This window comes from Ranitomeya imitator, chromosome 1 (assembly GCF_032444005.1).
Source record: "Ranitomeya imitator isolate aRanImi1 chromosome 1, aRanImi1.pri, whole genome shotgun sequence".
NCBI lineage: Eukaryota > Metazoa > Chordata > Amphibia > Anura > Dendrobatidae > Ranitomeya > Ranitomeya imitator.
In genome coordinates this window covers 691,714,648-691,731,679 of record NC_091282.1, presented here as the reverse complement: position 1 = coordinate 691,731,679, position 17,032 = coordinate 691,714,648, and the positions used below count along the sequence as shown (strand labels likewise).

At 43.6% G+C, this 17,032-nt stretch overlaps 2 protein-coding genes across 2 annotated transcripts; one reads left to right on the top strand and one right to left on the bottom strand.

The window, feature by feature from the left end:
* The first annotated feature begins 4,084 nt into the window (after positions 1–4,084).
* Positions 4,085–6,860, top strand: LOC138642374 (uncharacterized). The gene is made up of 4 exons (XM_069730499.1): positions 4,085–4,492; positions 4,953–5,056; positions 5,150–5,296; positions 5,769–6,860. The coding sequence occupies exons 1-4, from the start codon at positions 4,310–4,312 to the stop codon at positions 6,688–6,690; spliced, it is 1,356 nt and encodes a 451-aa protein (XP_069586600.1). The 5' UTR covers positions 4,085–4,309; the 3' UTR covers positions 6,691–6,860.
* A 105-nt stretch (positions 6,861–6,965) lies between these two features.
* Positions 6,966–11,462, bottom strand: LOC138642402 (uncharacterized). The gene is made up of 4 exons (XM_069730569.1): positions 11,430–11,462; positions 8,197–8,338; positions 7,944–8,094; positions 6,966–7,863 (listed from the first exon to the last, which is right to left on the bottom strand). The coding sequence occupies exons 1-4, from the start codon at positions 11,460–11,462 to the stop codon at positions 7,200–7,202; spliced, it is 990 nt and encodes a 329-aa protein (XP_069586670.1). The 3' UTR covers positions 6,966–7,199.
* Positions 11,463–17,032: the final 5,570 nt, after the last annotated feature.

The window sequence follows — 17,032 nt, the reverse complement described above, 5'->3', positions numbered from 1 at the left end:
ACAGTTAAAGCTGGGGAAGCTCTCCTGAATCCGGGTTCAGAGCTAGCCCTTCTGGCCTGGATTCAGAATGTGTTGAATGTAGGTGCTTACCTGGTAAAGAGAATCCTCCTTGCCTCCATGCATGATATCGCACTCCCCAAAAGGAAGGCAACGTCACTGTAACAACCGGTTACCTGGGGTGTTACAATACCGTGGCTACCTGGTGACAAGATCATTGGTTGTGCCACCACTGATCAGATATTTAAAGTAAACCTGTCAGCTGATTCATGTTGCCCAAACCACTGGCAACATGAAACAAAGCCTGGCTGTATGATTGTAGCCAGGTAAAATATTCCCTGAAATGCTCTGGCTTCACCACGATTTAGATGATTGACAGGCAGTGCCGTAACTAGAGTCCGCTGAGCCCCAGTGCAAAATTGGATTTGGCCCTCCCCTCATGTTGATCAGGTTTATAGGCCCTTGCAGAATTCTAAATCCTATAAGGACATACACGTTGCCCCCCTCTATTATTTAGTAGTATCCTAAGACATACTGATAGGGAATTTAGATTGTGAGCCCCATTGGGGACAGCGATGATAATGTGTGCAAACTGTAAAGCGCTGCAGAATATGTTAGCGCTATATAAAAATAAAGATTATTATTATTATTATTATCCCCCATCTTGTACTAACGTCCCACATCCTGGGCCCCTTCCAGCTATATATAGCCCCCATCCTGGGCTCTTTCTTGACTGGACATTGCACACTCAGCGGGTCTCTGTGCTGCAATACACTTCATCTGAACGTGCGTTCTTGGATGCACCTTCTGTTGAACTATGCGTTGTGTCGGTGGGCCCCTCTCCTGTATGGTCGCAGAAACGACCTCTGCAACCACGATTGTTATGCCACTGTGACAGGTCTCTCTCTTTACACATGAAAAAAACCCTGCCAGTCACCTAGAGCAGTGCATACAGAATCCATCTGGGTTTGGGGCCGGACTAGTCTCATCTCTGCTTGTTTTCCCTGGATGGATCAGCAGATGATATTTTCTCTGCAAATATACGAGGCTTCAGACTCTGATTTATGGTGCCCGTGGTTTGTGCAGCATGAATCAGCTGACAGGTTCCCTTTAAGATATGGACAGAAATACAATCTGTATACAAAAAACACATAGGACAACTTTCTGAAAATAAAGCACACAGATTAGGGGAACCAAGTGCATTACCAGGGAATCACAGATTTTTTTCCTCCCTTTCTGTAGGCTCGCTAGTATCCTATCAATTGCAATAAAATACTGAAAACTAAATAATTACCATTAACAAGAAGCATTTCATCATTTAGCCTTGTGTACTGGGTAAAATATTCCAGAACATTGGTGCAGTACTTGAGAAGTTTTGCAAACTATTGTGGAGATGAGTTATGCCATCTTAATAAATGCAGGTTTATAATTACAGCTACAGAACTTTCACCTGTAGGAATATCATGGACACAAAACTCTACAGCCACATTTAGCTTTTAGGATGTCATTTTTACAGTGTGAATGGATCCAGTAAAGTGTGATGTATCCAATACATGGCACATATCAAGTCAGAAAAGGTCTACAGTTAGCTGATAGAAACCAGGTATAGATTTTTTGCACTATGACCCTGGAGCACCAAGCTCCATACTTGCAGATGTTTCGGCACTCGGAGTTGTGTGGGTAATCCAACATGCTCTTCTCTGTAAATGTTATTTTAATGCTGTCCGATATTTCCCTAAATACACTGACGAGCAAAAGGGTAACAATTCGTGATGAGCGAGCACTTAAATATGCTCGGGTGCTCGTTATTCGAGTCGGGCAACTTGTAATGCCTGGGCCCTCAACCCGAGTAACGAATATAATGGAAATCCATGGAAAACTGGAGCATTTTTCCGGTTCCCCCCTTCCCCATAGGTCTGCAGGAGGCCTAAAAATGATGGAAACAGCACAGTGAAGACCCCTGGAAGCATCTCTGAATCATCTGCTGGGAACAATGTTGTCAGAGTATTACACCACTTTTACTGACAATAAAGCATGCAAAACCGCAGTTGGAATGGATTTGACTGAAAAAAAAATGTTAAGAAATATTCTTTCCAGGATAATGACTTGTATATAATGCAAAATAAATAGGATGAAAAAAAATGCTCCTCCACACCTTGGGCTATGTTCACACAAAGTATTTTTGCTGCTTTTTGCACGTTTGCATTGCTTTCAATGGTGGAAAAAAATTCTACAGAAAATTAAATTTTAACATTTTTCTACCTTATCTGGCCATGTGGTGTGTGAGACATGATCAGACACATCCTGTTTCATTTATGAAGGAGGGACTCTGAAAGGCACAATTTTTTTTTCAGGGCCATTAGGCGGTCATCACTATTTGTAGAGGGCCATCAGGCGACCATTAACCCCTTACCGACATCGGGCGTACTATACCGTCCGATGTCGGCTCCCCTGCTTTGATGCAGGGCTCCGCGGTGAGCCCGCATCAAAGCCGGGACATGTCAGCTGTTTTGAACAGCTGACATGTGCCCGCAATAGCAGCGGGTGAAATCGCGATTCACCCGCCGCTATTAACTAGTTAAATGCCGCTGTCAAACGCATACAGCGGCATTTAACTACCGCATCCGGCCGGGCGGCCGGAAATGACGTCATCGCCGACCCCCGTCACATGATCGGGGGTCGGCGATGCTTCTCCATTGTAACCATAGAGGTCCTTGAGACCTCTATGGTTACTGATCGCCCGTAGCTGTGAGCGCCACCCTGTGGTCGGCGCTCACAGCACACCTGATTTTCTGCTACATAGCAGCGAACAGCAGATCGCTGCTATGTAGCAGAGGCGATCGTGCTGTGCCTGCTTCTAGCCTCCCATGGAAGCTATTGAAGCATGGCAAAAGTAAAAAAAAAAAAATGTGAAAAAAATAAAAAAAATATAAAAGTTTAAATCACCCCCCTTTCGCCCCAATCAAAATAAATCAATAAAAAAAAAAATCAAACCTACACATATTTGGTATCGCCACGTTCAGAATCGCCCGATCTATCAATAAAAAAAAGCATTAACCTGATCGCTAAACGGCATAACGAGAAAAAAAATCGAAACGCCAGAATTACGTCTTTTTGGTCCCCGCGACATTGCATTAAAATGCAATAACGGGCGATCAAAAGCATGTATCTGCACCGAATTGGAATCTTTAAAAATGCCAGCTCGGCACGCAAAAAATAAGCTCTCAACCGACCCCAGATCATGAAAAACGGAGACGCTACGAGTATCGGAAAATGGCACCCTTTTTTTTTTGTTTTTAGCAAAGTTTGGAATTTTTTTTCACCACTTAGGTAAAAAATAACCTAGTCATGTTTGGTGTCTATGAACTCGTACTGACCTGGAGAATCATAATGGCAGGTCAGTTTTAGCATTTATTAAACCTATCAAAAAAGCCAAACAAAAAACAAGTGTGGGATTGCACTTTTTTTGCAATTTCACCGCACTTGGAATTTTTTTCCCGTTTTCTAGTACATGACATGGTAAAACCAATGAGGTCATTCAAAAGTACAACTCGTCCCACAAAAAATAAGCCCTCACATGGCCAAATTGACGGAAAAATAAAAAAGTTATGGCTCTGGGAAGGAGGGGAGTGAAAAACGAACACTGAAAAACGAAAAACCCCACGGTCATGAAGGGGTTAAGGTACCGTCACACTCAGCGACGCTGCAGCGATATAGACAACGAGCCGATCGCTGGAGCGTCGCTGTTTAGGTCGCTGTAGAGATGTCAAACACAGCAGCTCCAGAACGATGCAGGAGCGATCCAGTGACGTAACGGCGACTCACTTATCGTTCTCACTGGTTGTTAGCTCCATGTAAAATGTTGCTGGCATCGTTGCTTTTGATGTCAAACATGACGATACACGCCGACCTGACGACCAAATAAAGTTCTGGACTTCTAGCTCCGACCAGCGATGTCACAGCGGGATCCAGATCGCTGCTTCGTGTCAAACACAACGAGATCGCTATCCAGGACGCTGCAACGTCACGGATCGTTGTCGTTCTCGTTGTAAAGTTGCTGAGTGTGAAGGTACCTTTAGGGTATGTTCACACGTTCAGGATTTCCATCCTTTTTTTTTCCTGACTGAAACCGCAGGTCTCTGCAGAAAACGCAGGTGCGTTTTTTGGTGCGTTTTTGGTGCGTTTTTGGTGCGTTTTTTGGTGCGTTTTTTAGTGCGTTTTTTAGTGCGTTTTTTGATGCAGTTTTGTCTGCAGATTGTCTGTGTTTGACAGAAATAAAGTTTACTGCAGTGGGGGGAAGAAAAAAAAAAAAATGATGTCATTTCCTTGTCCAACCCTTTTCTTCTTCCATCCTCCATTTTGGAACTTACACATCAAAATGAGTGGACGTGCAGAGCGTCGTCCAGATGACAGCCCACGGATCCAGCTCCGCACGCCACACCGGATTGCGATCCTGGGGTTGATGCTTCTAATTTTGAATCGACATGCATGTCAGGTAAGCAGATGTCTGTTTGTTTTATATATTGGGTTATGGGTACTTGTCCACATTCTGGAAACGTTGTATGTTTGGCGCTGCGTATGGCCGCAGCGCCAAACATGCAGCGTCCACATGTCAGCATACTGGAGGTGATGTCATGAAATCACGTGTCCACTGTGTGTCATCCGTCAGCCCTGCGACTCCGGACATGCTGCGCGTCTTTTATGATCACAGCATGTCTGTGTTCCTTGTTGTGAAACTGCGGCTCCGCAATGAATAAAAGAGGACCCTATACGTCGGGTGTGATGATGCTGGATTTGTACAATGAACACATCTGGCATCATTGCGTACTAGAATGGGGTGGGCCTTCCTGAATGTGGACACGTATCCTTACATAATCGACATTGTTTTCCTTGCATGTTTGATATATTTTTCTAATTGTTGTGTTTACGAAATATTTTTTTATTTTTCTATTTAGCGGCGGCAGAGAAGACGTGTGCAGAAACGATTGTGGGTGCACCCGCTTGTAGAAGACCGAACTGAGAAGGGGCACTTTCATGTGCTGTACAATGATTTGAGGAGGTAAGTAGAAATATATAGAATGACTAATTTACCTTTTTTGGCTAGCAATACTTGTGAAGTAACCCTTTTTTGTTGTTCTTTTGCAATTTTCAGATATCCTGAAAAATTTATATCGTTTTGTCGGTTACCAATTATTGCCTTTGACAGACTGCTTACCATCCTGGCACCCCATTTAACACTGCAAGACACGGTAATGAGGAAGTCCATCTCTGCTGAAGAAAGGCTGCTCATCACCTTGCGGTAAGTAACAATTTTTTGGGGGAATGTTGTTAGGTCTGTATTTTACTTGTGTGTGTGTCCAGTATGTGTGATTAAACCCACCCAGTCCTCTTTTTGGACAGGGGGCACACATACACACACACACACGTGAGATACGGCTGAGTGTTGCATGGTAAACCCCGGCTCTGCCGCCTGCACTCTGGAGCGGAGTCTGCACCCACATACCAATACATGGAGCCACACGCTCCACAACGGAGTGCATGCAGCAGGTCCGGGGATTACCATGCAACATTTGGTCATATCTCGCATGCGTGTGTGCACAAGTCCCATCAGGCCTTTTATTAATGTTTTTTACACCCTTTGTGTTGTGCTGGGTGTTAATGCCATCATTATTGAAAGGTGCTGGATGCCTATTATAGCGGCCTTAACTTGTGACATGTTTTAATTACCTTTTTGTGTGACACTTCTAATTTTCTTTTTTGTTTCTTTGCAGATTTTTGGCCACAGGAGAGAGCTATACATCCCTGCACCTCCAATTTAGAGTTGGTAAATCTACCATCTCTAACATTGTGAGGTGTACATGTACCGTCATCTGGCAGAAGTTGCAGCCCATGGTGATGCCTTCCCCAACCGAGGAGACTTGGCTGCAGGTTGCAGCAGGCTTTCAGTCTGTGGCCAATTTCCCAAACTGCATAGGTGCAGTCGATGGTAAACATGTTCGGGTTCAGCAGCCACCACGATCAGGATCACGCTTCTTTAATTATAAGAAGTATTTTTCAGTGGTCCTGATGGCGGTGGCTGATGCCCATTACAAATTTGTTGCCATTGACGTTGGTGCCTATGGTAGTACTGGGGATTCTCGGGTGTTGCGAACGTCACAGATTGGGATGCAAATTCTTCGAGATGGCGGCACGCTCCCAGCCCCACGACCTTTGCCGGGTTCCACACATCCAGTGCCGTTCGTGATGGTATCGGATGAGGCGTTTCCCTTAACGACAACCCTGCTGCGCCCATACCCACGAAGGGGACTGGATGCCCGACGGAGGATTTTTAATTATCGGCTGAGTCGTGCACGCAGATATGTGGAATGCACCTTTGGGATCATGACTAGTCAGTGGAGGATCTTTCACACTGCCATTCAGTTGGACACAGACACCGTTGATGCTGTGATAAAGGCTTGCTGTGTACTCCACAACTATGCTCGTGAATACAACACTGACGTTGATGTGGAGTACCAGCAGCCAGTATTTAATCCAGTTGACAACGGGGTTCTGGGTAGGCCGTCCAACTCTGGTGTGCGTGTGAGAGAATCCTTCACTGACTACTTTATGAGTCCTGAAGGTGCCGTGCACTGGCAATACTCCTGTGCTGGTGTTGAGCAGCCTGACCAGCAGAGAAGGATGCATCTACACTGACCCCCCCAGAAATGTTGCCGACATCGCTGATAACAGTTTTGACAACATCCCGAAGAATGAGAAACGCCAGCAACCAACACAAAAGTTTGAAAAAAAAATTTTTTGTTTCATGTTACCAAAAAAACTGTGTTAAATAATTGATTGTAATATCAATAAAAAATCTATTTGGGTGTAATTAGTTTTTTTTTGTTTTTTTTGGCTACAAAAATTTTGGTGTTTTATGAAAATAATAGCAGTATGACGTATACAATTGTTAACACATCAACACATAAACCACTAATTGATAGCCCATAAACCCAGGATAGCGGCCTTGACCGCATTGTAATAAAGAAGAGAATAGTATGTTTGAAATATAATATATTTAAAAGAACACAAATTCTTTGCAATATTTACAAAAGATTTTTCAATTAGAAAAAACAAAAAAAAAGCCCCTTTCAAAGCCAACCGGCAACTGGAGCTAAAAAACAAACCAAAAAAAACTCGGTGCCACTGAAAATTTTTGCCCATGTTCAATTCAGAAAAGTATATTCTGGAGAATAGAGGAAATTTGATCCCTCTGATTGATATGGTGCTCCCCCCATATGCTGCGAACTTCCTCTATCTCCAGAAGTAACTTGGCTGTGGGCCAAATACTGGGGTCTGGTAGCTTGTGTTTCCGGTGTTCGGTGTCGGGGCCTGAAAAGTCCCAACACCCCCATCAGAACTTCATTGTATGGAGATATCGGAGCAGGGTCCTCCAGAGCAGTGAGGGACATCTGGACCATGGACATGAAAAGAGATTGTCTATCCGGTGGCAGGGAGCGTGTTTTTCTTGCCACAGTTAGTGCGAAGGAGTCGCAGTGGTCATCAGAACTAGATTTTTTTAATAGATCTAACGTGTCGCAAGCGATTTGGACAGTTTGGTCATCTTGGTTTTTCTTTGTTTTTTTTTTTTTTTTCTCTGCTGCCACCGGATAGACAGCTCTCTTCTCCACTCTCACAGCTTCTGCGGAATCAGATGCTTCAGCAGCTGCTGAACTAGATGTTGATGCAGCAGCTGCTGAAGTGGATGCTGATTCAGCAGAAGCTGTGGGAGTGGAGGTAGAGATGGTCCCTCCCACTCCAGAGGAACTGCCTGCTCCATCCTCTTTGTCGCTGTCCTCCAAATCAGCTACCGACATGTTTCCTTCCGTCCTGTTGGAGAAAAAAAAAACATCAATTTTTCGCACAACATATTATATTTAAATAATCATGTGGAGTGGATTTTAACTTACTTTCTCAATGTCCTACTGGACACAAGAAACTGCAGCTCTTCGCTAAATGGAAATTTACTTTTGCTCGGCGAAGAGCCACTCTTAGAACATTCGTTCAGGAACTTCGTGAAACGGTCTCTGATTGAGCGCCACCGTTTCCTCACATCGTTATCTACCAAAAAAAGGTTACAAAATACAACATTTTTTGTGAGATCTAAACAAATTATATTTTTAATATACTCAAGGTTTACTAAATAAATTTAATTAAAATTACCAATTTGCTGCTGTGTACTCCCTGGATACTTGTCCCAATCTGGGATAAGGTCTCGTACAATTTTGGTCCAGGCTAGTTCCCGGAAATATTTATCCTTGTAGGATTCATCGGCTGGGTCCCACAAGGCCGGATAATCCCGAACCTACAATAAATACAATAGTGTCATCTCATAATCTATAGCGCGACCAAGTAATGTTACACAATTGCTGGAAATATTTCAAAGTAACCCCTAATAACTGAACACAAGCACAAACTGAAAACACAAACACCAATAAAAACGCTTGTGTGCAGTTGTTTTACCACTAGCTCTGTCGCCGTCAATCCTGAGTGGTTCGTGCGACAATCAACAACATTCATTAAAAAACACACTATAAAGTGAAATAGTTAGGGTAGGGTTAGGGCTCATAACCCTAAGCACTCTACCCCAAAAGGGATCCTAAACATAACACAACCACAAAAGGGATCCTAACCCTACAGGGATCCTAACCCTAACCCTACAGGGATCCTAACCCTAACCCTAAAGGGATCCTAACCCTAACCCTAACCCTACAGGGATCCTAACCCTAACCCTAACCCTAAAGGGATCCTAACCCTAACCCTAACCCTAACCCTAACCCTACAGGGATACTAACCCTAACCCTACAGGGATCCTAACCCTAACCCTAACCCTACAGGGATCCTAACCCTAACCCTACAGGGATCCTAACCCTAACCCTACAGGGATCCTAACCCTAACCCTAAAGGGATCCTAACCCTAACCCTAACCCTACAGGGATCCTAACCCTAACCCTAACCCTAAAGGGATCCTAACCCTAACCCTAACCCTAAAGGGATCCTAACCCTAACCCTAACCCTACAGGGATCCTAACCCTAACCCTAACCCTAAAGGGATCCTAACCCTAACCCTAACCCTACAGGGATACTAACCCTAACCCTACAGGGATCCTAACCCTAACCCTACAGGGATCCTAACCCTAACCCTACAGGGATCCTAACCCTAACCCTACAGGGATCCTAACCCTAACCCTAAAGGGATCCTAACCCTAACCCTACAGGGATCCTAACCCTAACCCTAAAGGGATCCTAACCCTAACCCTAAAGGGATCCTAACCCTAACCCTAACCCTACAGGGATCCTAACCCTAACCCTAACCCTAAAGGGATCCTAACCCTAACCCTAACCCTACAGGGATCCTAACCCTAACCCTAAAGGGATCCTAACCCTAACCCTACAGGGATACTAACCCTAACCCTAACCCTACAGGGATCCTAACCCTAACCCTAACCCTACAGGGATCCTAACCCTAACCCTACAGGGATCCTAACCCTAACCCTACAGGGATCCTAACCCTAACCCTAACCCTAAAGGGATCCTAACCCTAACCCTAACCCTACAGGGATCCTAACCCTAACCCTAAAGGGATCCTAACCCTAACCCTAACCCTACAGGGATCCTAACCCTAACCCTAACCCTAACCCTAAAGGGATCCTAACCCTAACCCTACAGGGATCCTAACCCTAACCCTAACCCTAAAGGGATCCTAACCCTAACCCTACAGGGATCCTAACCCTAACCCTACAGGGATCCTAACCCTAACCCTACAGGGATCCTAACCCTACCCCTAAAGCTATTGTAAGGTGGCATTAAGCACGGTTAGTAATGGCGAGGCGTCAATAAGACGCCGATCAATTATTAATCCTAATAAGGTTTACTATAATATATGTGGACCCCCCTAAAAAAAAAAAATGTGTTGGGGTCCCCCTATATTTTTAGGCCAGAAAGGCTAAGCAGACAGCTGTGGGCCAATATTTGACGCCCGGGAAGGGGTTAAAATACCCATGGCTGTTCCCAGGCTATGAATATTAACCCACAGCTGTCTGCGTAGCCTTTCTGGCACTAAAATATAGGGTGACCCGAAAAAAAAAACGTGTTGGGGTCCCCCTATATTTTTAGGCCAGAAAGGCTAAGCAGACAGCTGTGGGCCAATATTTGACGCCCGGGAAGGGGTTAAAATACCCATGGCTGTTCCCAGGCTATGAATATAAGCCCACGGCTGTCTGCGTAGCCTTTCTGGCACTAAAATATAGGGGGCCCCGAAAAAAAAACGTGTTGGGGTCCCCCTATATTTTTAGGCCAGAAAGGCTACGCAGACAGCCGTGGGCTTATATTCATAGCCTAGGAAAGGGGCCATGGATATTTGCCCCCCCCCTGGCTACAAATATAAGCCCGCAGCCGCCCCGGAAAAGGCGCATCAAAAAGATGCGCCAATTCCGGCACTTAGCCCCTCTCTTCCCACTCCCGTGTAGCGGTGGGATATGGGGTAATGAGGGGTTAATGCCACCTTGCTATTGTAAGGTGGCATTAAGCCCGGTTAATAATGGAGAGGCGTCAATGAGACGCCTATCCATTATTAAGCCAATGAAAGGGTTAAAAAAAAAAACACAAACACTAGAAAAAATATTTTAATGAAATAAAGACACACACTTTTTGACAATTCTTTTATTGCACGCTCAATCCATCCTGAAGACCCTCGACCTGAAAAAAAGGCAAAACAAAAAAACAAATTCATACTCCCTGGCCCTGTCCGCAGAAATCCATCGAGGGTCCCACGAAGATCTTCCATGGAGAACAGACACATCCAGAGATGTGTCTGCTCTCCACGGCTGCAGCAACACACTGACAGGAGCCATAGTTCCTGTCGGTGTGTCACTGCGCATGCGCGAGCGAGTTTACCGGCGGTCATTGACCCCGGTACTCTCGCTTAACGGCAGTGCTGCGTGGGAAAGTTCAACGCAGCTGTACTGCCGTTAACCGAGACGCCGGCGCCATTGAGCTCCGGGACAGTACGCGATACACTGCTAGGAGCTTCGCTCCTGGCAGTGTATCACCGGAGAGCAGGAGATCGGCGTGGGACACTCGGTTATGGATTCTGCGGACAGGGAGTATGGATTTGCTTTATTATTTTGGGATTTTTTCATTGAGGATCGAGGGCTTCGCCTACAAGTGTGGTGTATGGTGAGTATATACTCTATGTTATGTGTTGTATGTACTGTACTGTGTGTCATGTTTGTGTATTGTGTGTTTGTGTTTGGTGTGAACTTTAGTATTGTGCTAAGTCGCCGGACACAGGGACAACTCTCCCATCCTAAATACCGGATGGGAGTAGTAGTCCGATACGGCGACTTAGCACAATAGAGGCATATCGTCGCATGGGGACGGACACACAGACTTACCAAATCAATCAGACGCCCGACATCGATCCCCATGCGACGGTATGCCTCCATAGTGACAGTCTCTTCGTGATACAGTCGGGACCACACACGCCGCCCACGGACTTCCGCCCACGCACTTCCGCCCGCTTTCCCGAACTTCCTGCAGCAGCGGTTCTGCACATCAAACCGCAGTAAAACACGCAGATATATTTTTGATCTGCGTGTTTTACTGCGATTTTAACCTCACAATGGAGGTCTATGGGTGCAGAACCGCTGCGGTTCAGGAAGAAGAATTGACATGCTCCTTCTTTTTTCCGGGAGCTATTCAGCGCGGCTTTTTTTTTACAATTTCCGGACCATGTGCACAGTGTGTCCTGTTTTCCATAGGGTACAGTGTACTGTACCCTGCATGGAAAACAGCTGCGGAACCGCAGCGGCAAAACCGCCGCGGTTCCGCGGTAAAAAACGCACTGTGTGAACATGGCCTTACTCTAGTTTTAGAGACAGCCCTCACTAAGAATTTTTTGGAGGTCCAGCAGCCGGCTCTGCCACTGCAATACAATTGATCCATCTGAGGTGGTCAAATTTTCTTTTTTGTATTAATACTGTAAAGTTTGAAACTTGGAGGGCCAGCAGGTGGCCCACGCAATTTATAGAGGGACAGCAGGCGGCCCCCACTGTTTTTCATAACAACCATGTATAATTTCCTTTCCAAATAATTGCTCTTTTGTGTTGGTATATCACAAGCTCCCAGTAAAATTAATTTGCTTGTGGATGCAACATGAAAAATGTGAAAAAGTTCATGGGGTGTAAATACTTTTTCAAGGCACTGTACAAGTAACACTAGTATATACAGTTAGGGCCAGAAATATTTGGACAGTGACACAATTTTCGCGATTTGGGCTCTGCATGCCACCACATTGGATTTGAAATGAAACCTCTACAACAGAATTCAAGTGCAGATTGTAACGTTTAATTTGAAGGGTTGAACAAAAATATCTGATAGAAAATGTAGGAATTGTACACATTTCTTTACAAACACTCCACATTTTTGGAGGTCAAAAGTAATTGGACAAATAAACATAACCCAAACAAAATATTTTTATTTTCAATATTTTGTTGCAAATCCTTTGGAGGCAATCACTGCCTTAAGTCTGGAACCCATGAACATCACCAAACACTGGGTTTCCTCCTTCTTAATGCTTTGCCAGGCCTTTACAGCCGCAGCCTTCAGGTCTTGCTTGTTTGTGGGTCTTTCCGTCTTAAGTCTGGATTTGAGCAAGTGAAATGCATGCTCAATTGGGTTTAGATCTGGAGATTGACTTGGCCATTGCAGAATGCTCCACTTTTTGGCACTCATGAACTCCTGGGTAGCTTTGGCTGTATGCTTGGGGTCATTGTCCATCTGTACTATGAAGCGCCGTCCAATCAACTTTGCAGCATTTGGCTGAATCTGGGCTGAAAGTATATCCCGGTACACTTCAGAATTCATCCGGCTACTCTTGTCTGCTCTTATGTCATCAATAAACACAAGTGACCCAGTGCCATTGAAAGCCATGCATGCCCATGCCATCACGTTGCCTCCACCATGTTTTACAGAGGATGTGGTGTGCCTTGGATCATGTGCCGTTCCCTTTCTTCTCCAAACTTTTTTCTTCCCATCATTCTGGTACAGGTTGATCTTTGTCTCATCTGTCCATAGAATACTTTTCCAGAACTGAGCTGGCTTCTTGAGGTGTTTTTCTGCAAATTTAACTCTGGCCTGTCTATTTTTGGTATTGATGAATGGTTTGCATCTAGATGTGAACCCTTTGTATTTACTGTCATGGAGTTTTCTCTTTACTGTTGACTTAGAGACAGATACACCTACTTCACTGAGAGTGTTCTGGACTTCAGTTGATGTTGTGAACGGGTTCTTCTTCACCAAATTAAGTATGCGGCGATCATCCACCACTGTTGTCATCCGTGGACGCCCAGGCCTTTTTGAGTTCCCAAGCTCACCAGTCAATTCCTTTTTTCTCAGAATGTACCCAACTGTTGATTTTGCTACTCCAAGCATGCCTGCTATCTCTCTGATGGATTTTTTCTTTTTTTTCAGCCTCAGGATGTTCTGCTTCACCTCAATTGAGAGTTCCTTTGACCGCATGTTGTCTGCTCACAGCAACAGCTTCCAAATGCAAAACCACACACCTGGAATCCACCCCTGACCTTTCAACTACTTCATTGATTACAGGTTAATGAGGGAGACGCCTTCAGAGTTAATTGCAGCCCTTAGAGTCCATTGTCCAATTACTTTTGGTCCCTTGAAAAAGAGGACGCTATGCATTACAGAGCTATGATTCCTAAACCCTTTCTCCGATTTGGATGTGGAAACTATCATATTGCAGCTGGGAGTGTGCACTTTCAGCCCATATTATATATATAATTGTATTTCTGAACATGTTTTTGTAAACAGCTAAAATAACAAAACTTGTGTCACTGTCCAAATATTTCTGGCCCTAAACGTACATGTGTAAAGTTCTGTACACTAAATTAATAGCAAAATAACGGATGATTATATTTACAGTTAAAAGAAATAAATGTTAAAATGGACATTATATATATATATATATATATATATATATATATATATATATATATATATATATATATATATATATATACTAGCTGAAGAGCCCGGCGTTGCCTGGGCATAGTAAATATCTGTGGTTAGTTATTGCACCTCACGTCTCTTATTTTCCCATCATGCCTCTCATTTTCTCCCTTACACCTCTCATTTTCCCCCTCACTCCTCTTATTTTCCCCGTCACTCCTCTCATACCCCCCTAACACTTGTCATTTCGACCTCACATTTGTCATTTTCCTATCACTCCACTATTTTCCCTCACTCCTCTCATTTTGCACTCACACCTTTTCATTTTCACCTCACACCCCTCATTTTCACCTTAGTATATACATGTTTGTCATCTCCCTTATATATAGTATACACCTGTATGTCTTCTCTTGTATATTGTATATACCTGTAGGTTATCTCCCCTGTAAATAGTATATACTTGCTGTATGTCATCTCTTCCTGTATATTGTATATACACATGTGTCATCTCCTATATTATATACCTGTATGTCATCTCTTCTGTATATACTATATACCTGTATGTCATCTCCCTCTATATATAGTATATACATGTATGTCATCTCCTGTATATAGTATATACCTATATGTCATCTCCCCTGTATATAGTATATACCTGCTGTATGTCATCTCTATATACCTATGTCATCTCCTCTTTTATATAGTATATACCTGTATGTCATCTCCTCCTGTATATAGTATATACGAGTGTCATCTCCTCCAGTATATAGTATATTCCTGTGTGTCATCTCCTCCTGGATATAGTATATACCTGTATGTCATCTCCTCCTGTATATAGTATATACCTGTGTATCATCTCCACTGTATATAGTATATACCTGTGTGTCATCGCCCCTGTATATAGTTTGTACCTGTATGTCATCTTCCCTGTATATAGTATATACCAGGTTGTCATCTCCTCCTGTATATAGTATATACCTGTGTGTCATATCCTCCTGTATATAGTATATACCTGTATGTCATCTCCTCCTGTATATAGTATATACCTGTGTCATCTCCCCTGTATATAGTATATATGTGTGTGTCATCTCCTCCTGTATATAGTATATACGAGTGTCATCTCCTCCAGTATATAGTATATTCCTGTGTGTCATCTCCTCCTGGATATAGTATATACCTGTATGTCATCTCCTCCTGTATATAGTATATACCTGTGTATCATCTCCACTGTATATAGTATATACCTGTGTGTCATCACCCCTGTATATAGTTTGTACCTGTATGTCATCTTCCCTGTATATAGTATATACCAGGTTGTCATCTCCTCCTGTATATAGTATATACCTGTGTGTCATATCCTCCTGTATATAGTATATACCTGTATGTCATCTCCTCCTGTATATAGTATATACCTGTGTCATCTCCCCTGTATATAGTATATATGTGTGTGTCATCTCCTCCTGTATATAGTATATACCTGTATGTCATCTCCTCCTGTATATAGTATATACGTGTGTCATCTCCTCCTGTATATAGTATATACCTGTCAGTCATCTCCTCCTGTATATAGTATATACGTGTGTCATCTGCTCCCGTATATAGTATATACGTGTGTCATCTGCTCCCGTATATAGTATATACGTGTGTCATCTGCTCCCGTATATAGTATATACCTGTGTGTTATCTCCTCCTGTATATAGTATATACCTGTGTGTCATCTCCTCCTGTATATAGTATATACCTGTGTGTCATCTCCTGTATATAGTATATATCTGTGTGTCATCTCCTCCTGTATTAGACCGCATTCACACATTATTTGGTCAGTTTTTTTACCTCAGTATTTGTAAGCTAAATTGGCAGCCTGATAAATCCCCAGCCAACAGGAAGCCCTCCCCCCTGGCAGTATATATTAGCTCACACATACACATAATAGACAGGTCATGTGACTGACAGCTGCCGTATTTCCTATATGGTATATTTGTTGCTCTTGTAGTTTGTCTGCTTATTAATCAGATTTTTAGTTTTGATGGATAATACCAGACTTGTATGTGTTTTAGGGCGAGTTTCATGTGTCAAGTTGTGTGTGTTGAGTTGCGTGTAGCGACATGCATGTACCGACTTTTGTGAGATGAGTTTTGTATGGCAACGTGCGTGTAGCAACTTTTTGTGTCGAGTTGCATGTGACAGGTTAGTATAGCAAGTTGTGTGTAGCAAGTGTTGCGCATGGCGAGTTTTGCGTGTGGCGAGTTTTATGTGTGGTGCGTTTTGAGTATGTGCAAGTTTTGTGTGAGGCAACTTTTGCATGTGTTGCAACTTTTGTGCATGTGGCAATTTTTCCGCGTGTGCAAGTGTTGCGTGTGGCGAGTTTTCCATGAGGTGAGTTTTGCACGTGTGGTGAGTTTTACGTGAGCCTAGGTTTGCATGTGGCGAGTTTTGCGCGTGGCGAGTTTTGAGCGGCGACTTGTGTTTCGACTTTTATGTGGTGAGGTTGGTGTATGTGTGGTGAAATGTGTGCTGAGGGTGGTATATGTGTTCAAGCACGTGGTAGTTTGTGGCGCCTTTTGTGTGTGTGTTCATATCCCCGTGTGTGGTGAGTATCCCATGTCGAGGCCCCACCTTAGCAACTGTACGGTATATACTCTTTGGCGCCATCGCTTTCACTCTTTAAGTCCCCCTTATTCACATCTGGCAGCGTCAATTTGCCTCCAACACTTTTCCTTTCACTTTTTCCCCATTATGTAGATCGGGGCAAAATTGTTTGGTGAATTGGAAAGCGCGGGGTTAAAATTTCACCTCACAACATAGCCTATGACGCTCTCAGGGTGAATAGCTATTGGATAAAACTTAACCTTTATTAGGTATATGGATAAAAAATACTACCACTAAATAACATAACAAACATAAAGGACCTGGGGAAGAATAGACCCTAGTGCTCTAGTGAACCCTAACAACCACAGAAAAGGGAAAGAAAAAGGAGGGTATATAAAAACCGATACCTCTGACAACACTATATGGTCACTTTACCACAGCA

Bases quoted from the DNA above. Each gene is read 5' to 3' on its own strand.
- LOC138642374 (XM_069730499.1), top strand. From the start codon at position 4,310: ATGATGTCATTTCCTTGTCCAACCCTTTTCTTCTTCCATCCTCCATTT. The intron at 4,493-4,952 runs GTAAGCAGATGT...TTTTCTATTTAG, and splicing joins TGAATCGACATGCATGTCAG to CGGCGGCAGAGAAGACGTGT. The intron at 5,297-5,768 runs GTAAGTAACAAT...GTTTCTTTGCAG, and splicing joins AGGCTGCTCATCACCTTGCG to ATTTTTGGCCACAGGAGAGA.
- LOC138642402 (XM_069730569.1), bottom strand. From the start codon at position 11,462: ATGGGGATCGATGTCGGGCGTCTGATTGATTTG. The intron at 8,339-11,429 runs GTAAGTCTGTGT...TATTTATTGTAG, and splicing joins TCGGGCGTCTGATTGATTTG to GTTCGGGATTATCCGGCCTT. The intron at 7,864-7,943 runs GTAAGTTAAAAT...TTTCTCCAACAG, and splicing joins TCCAGTAGGACATTGAGAAA to GACGGAAGGAAACATGTCGG.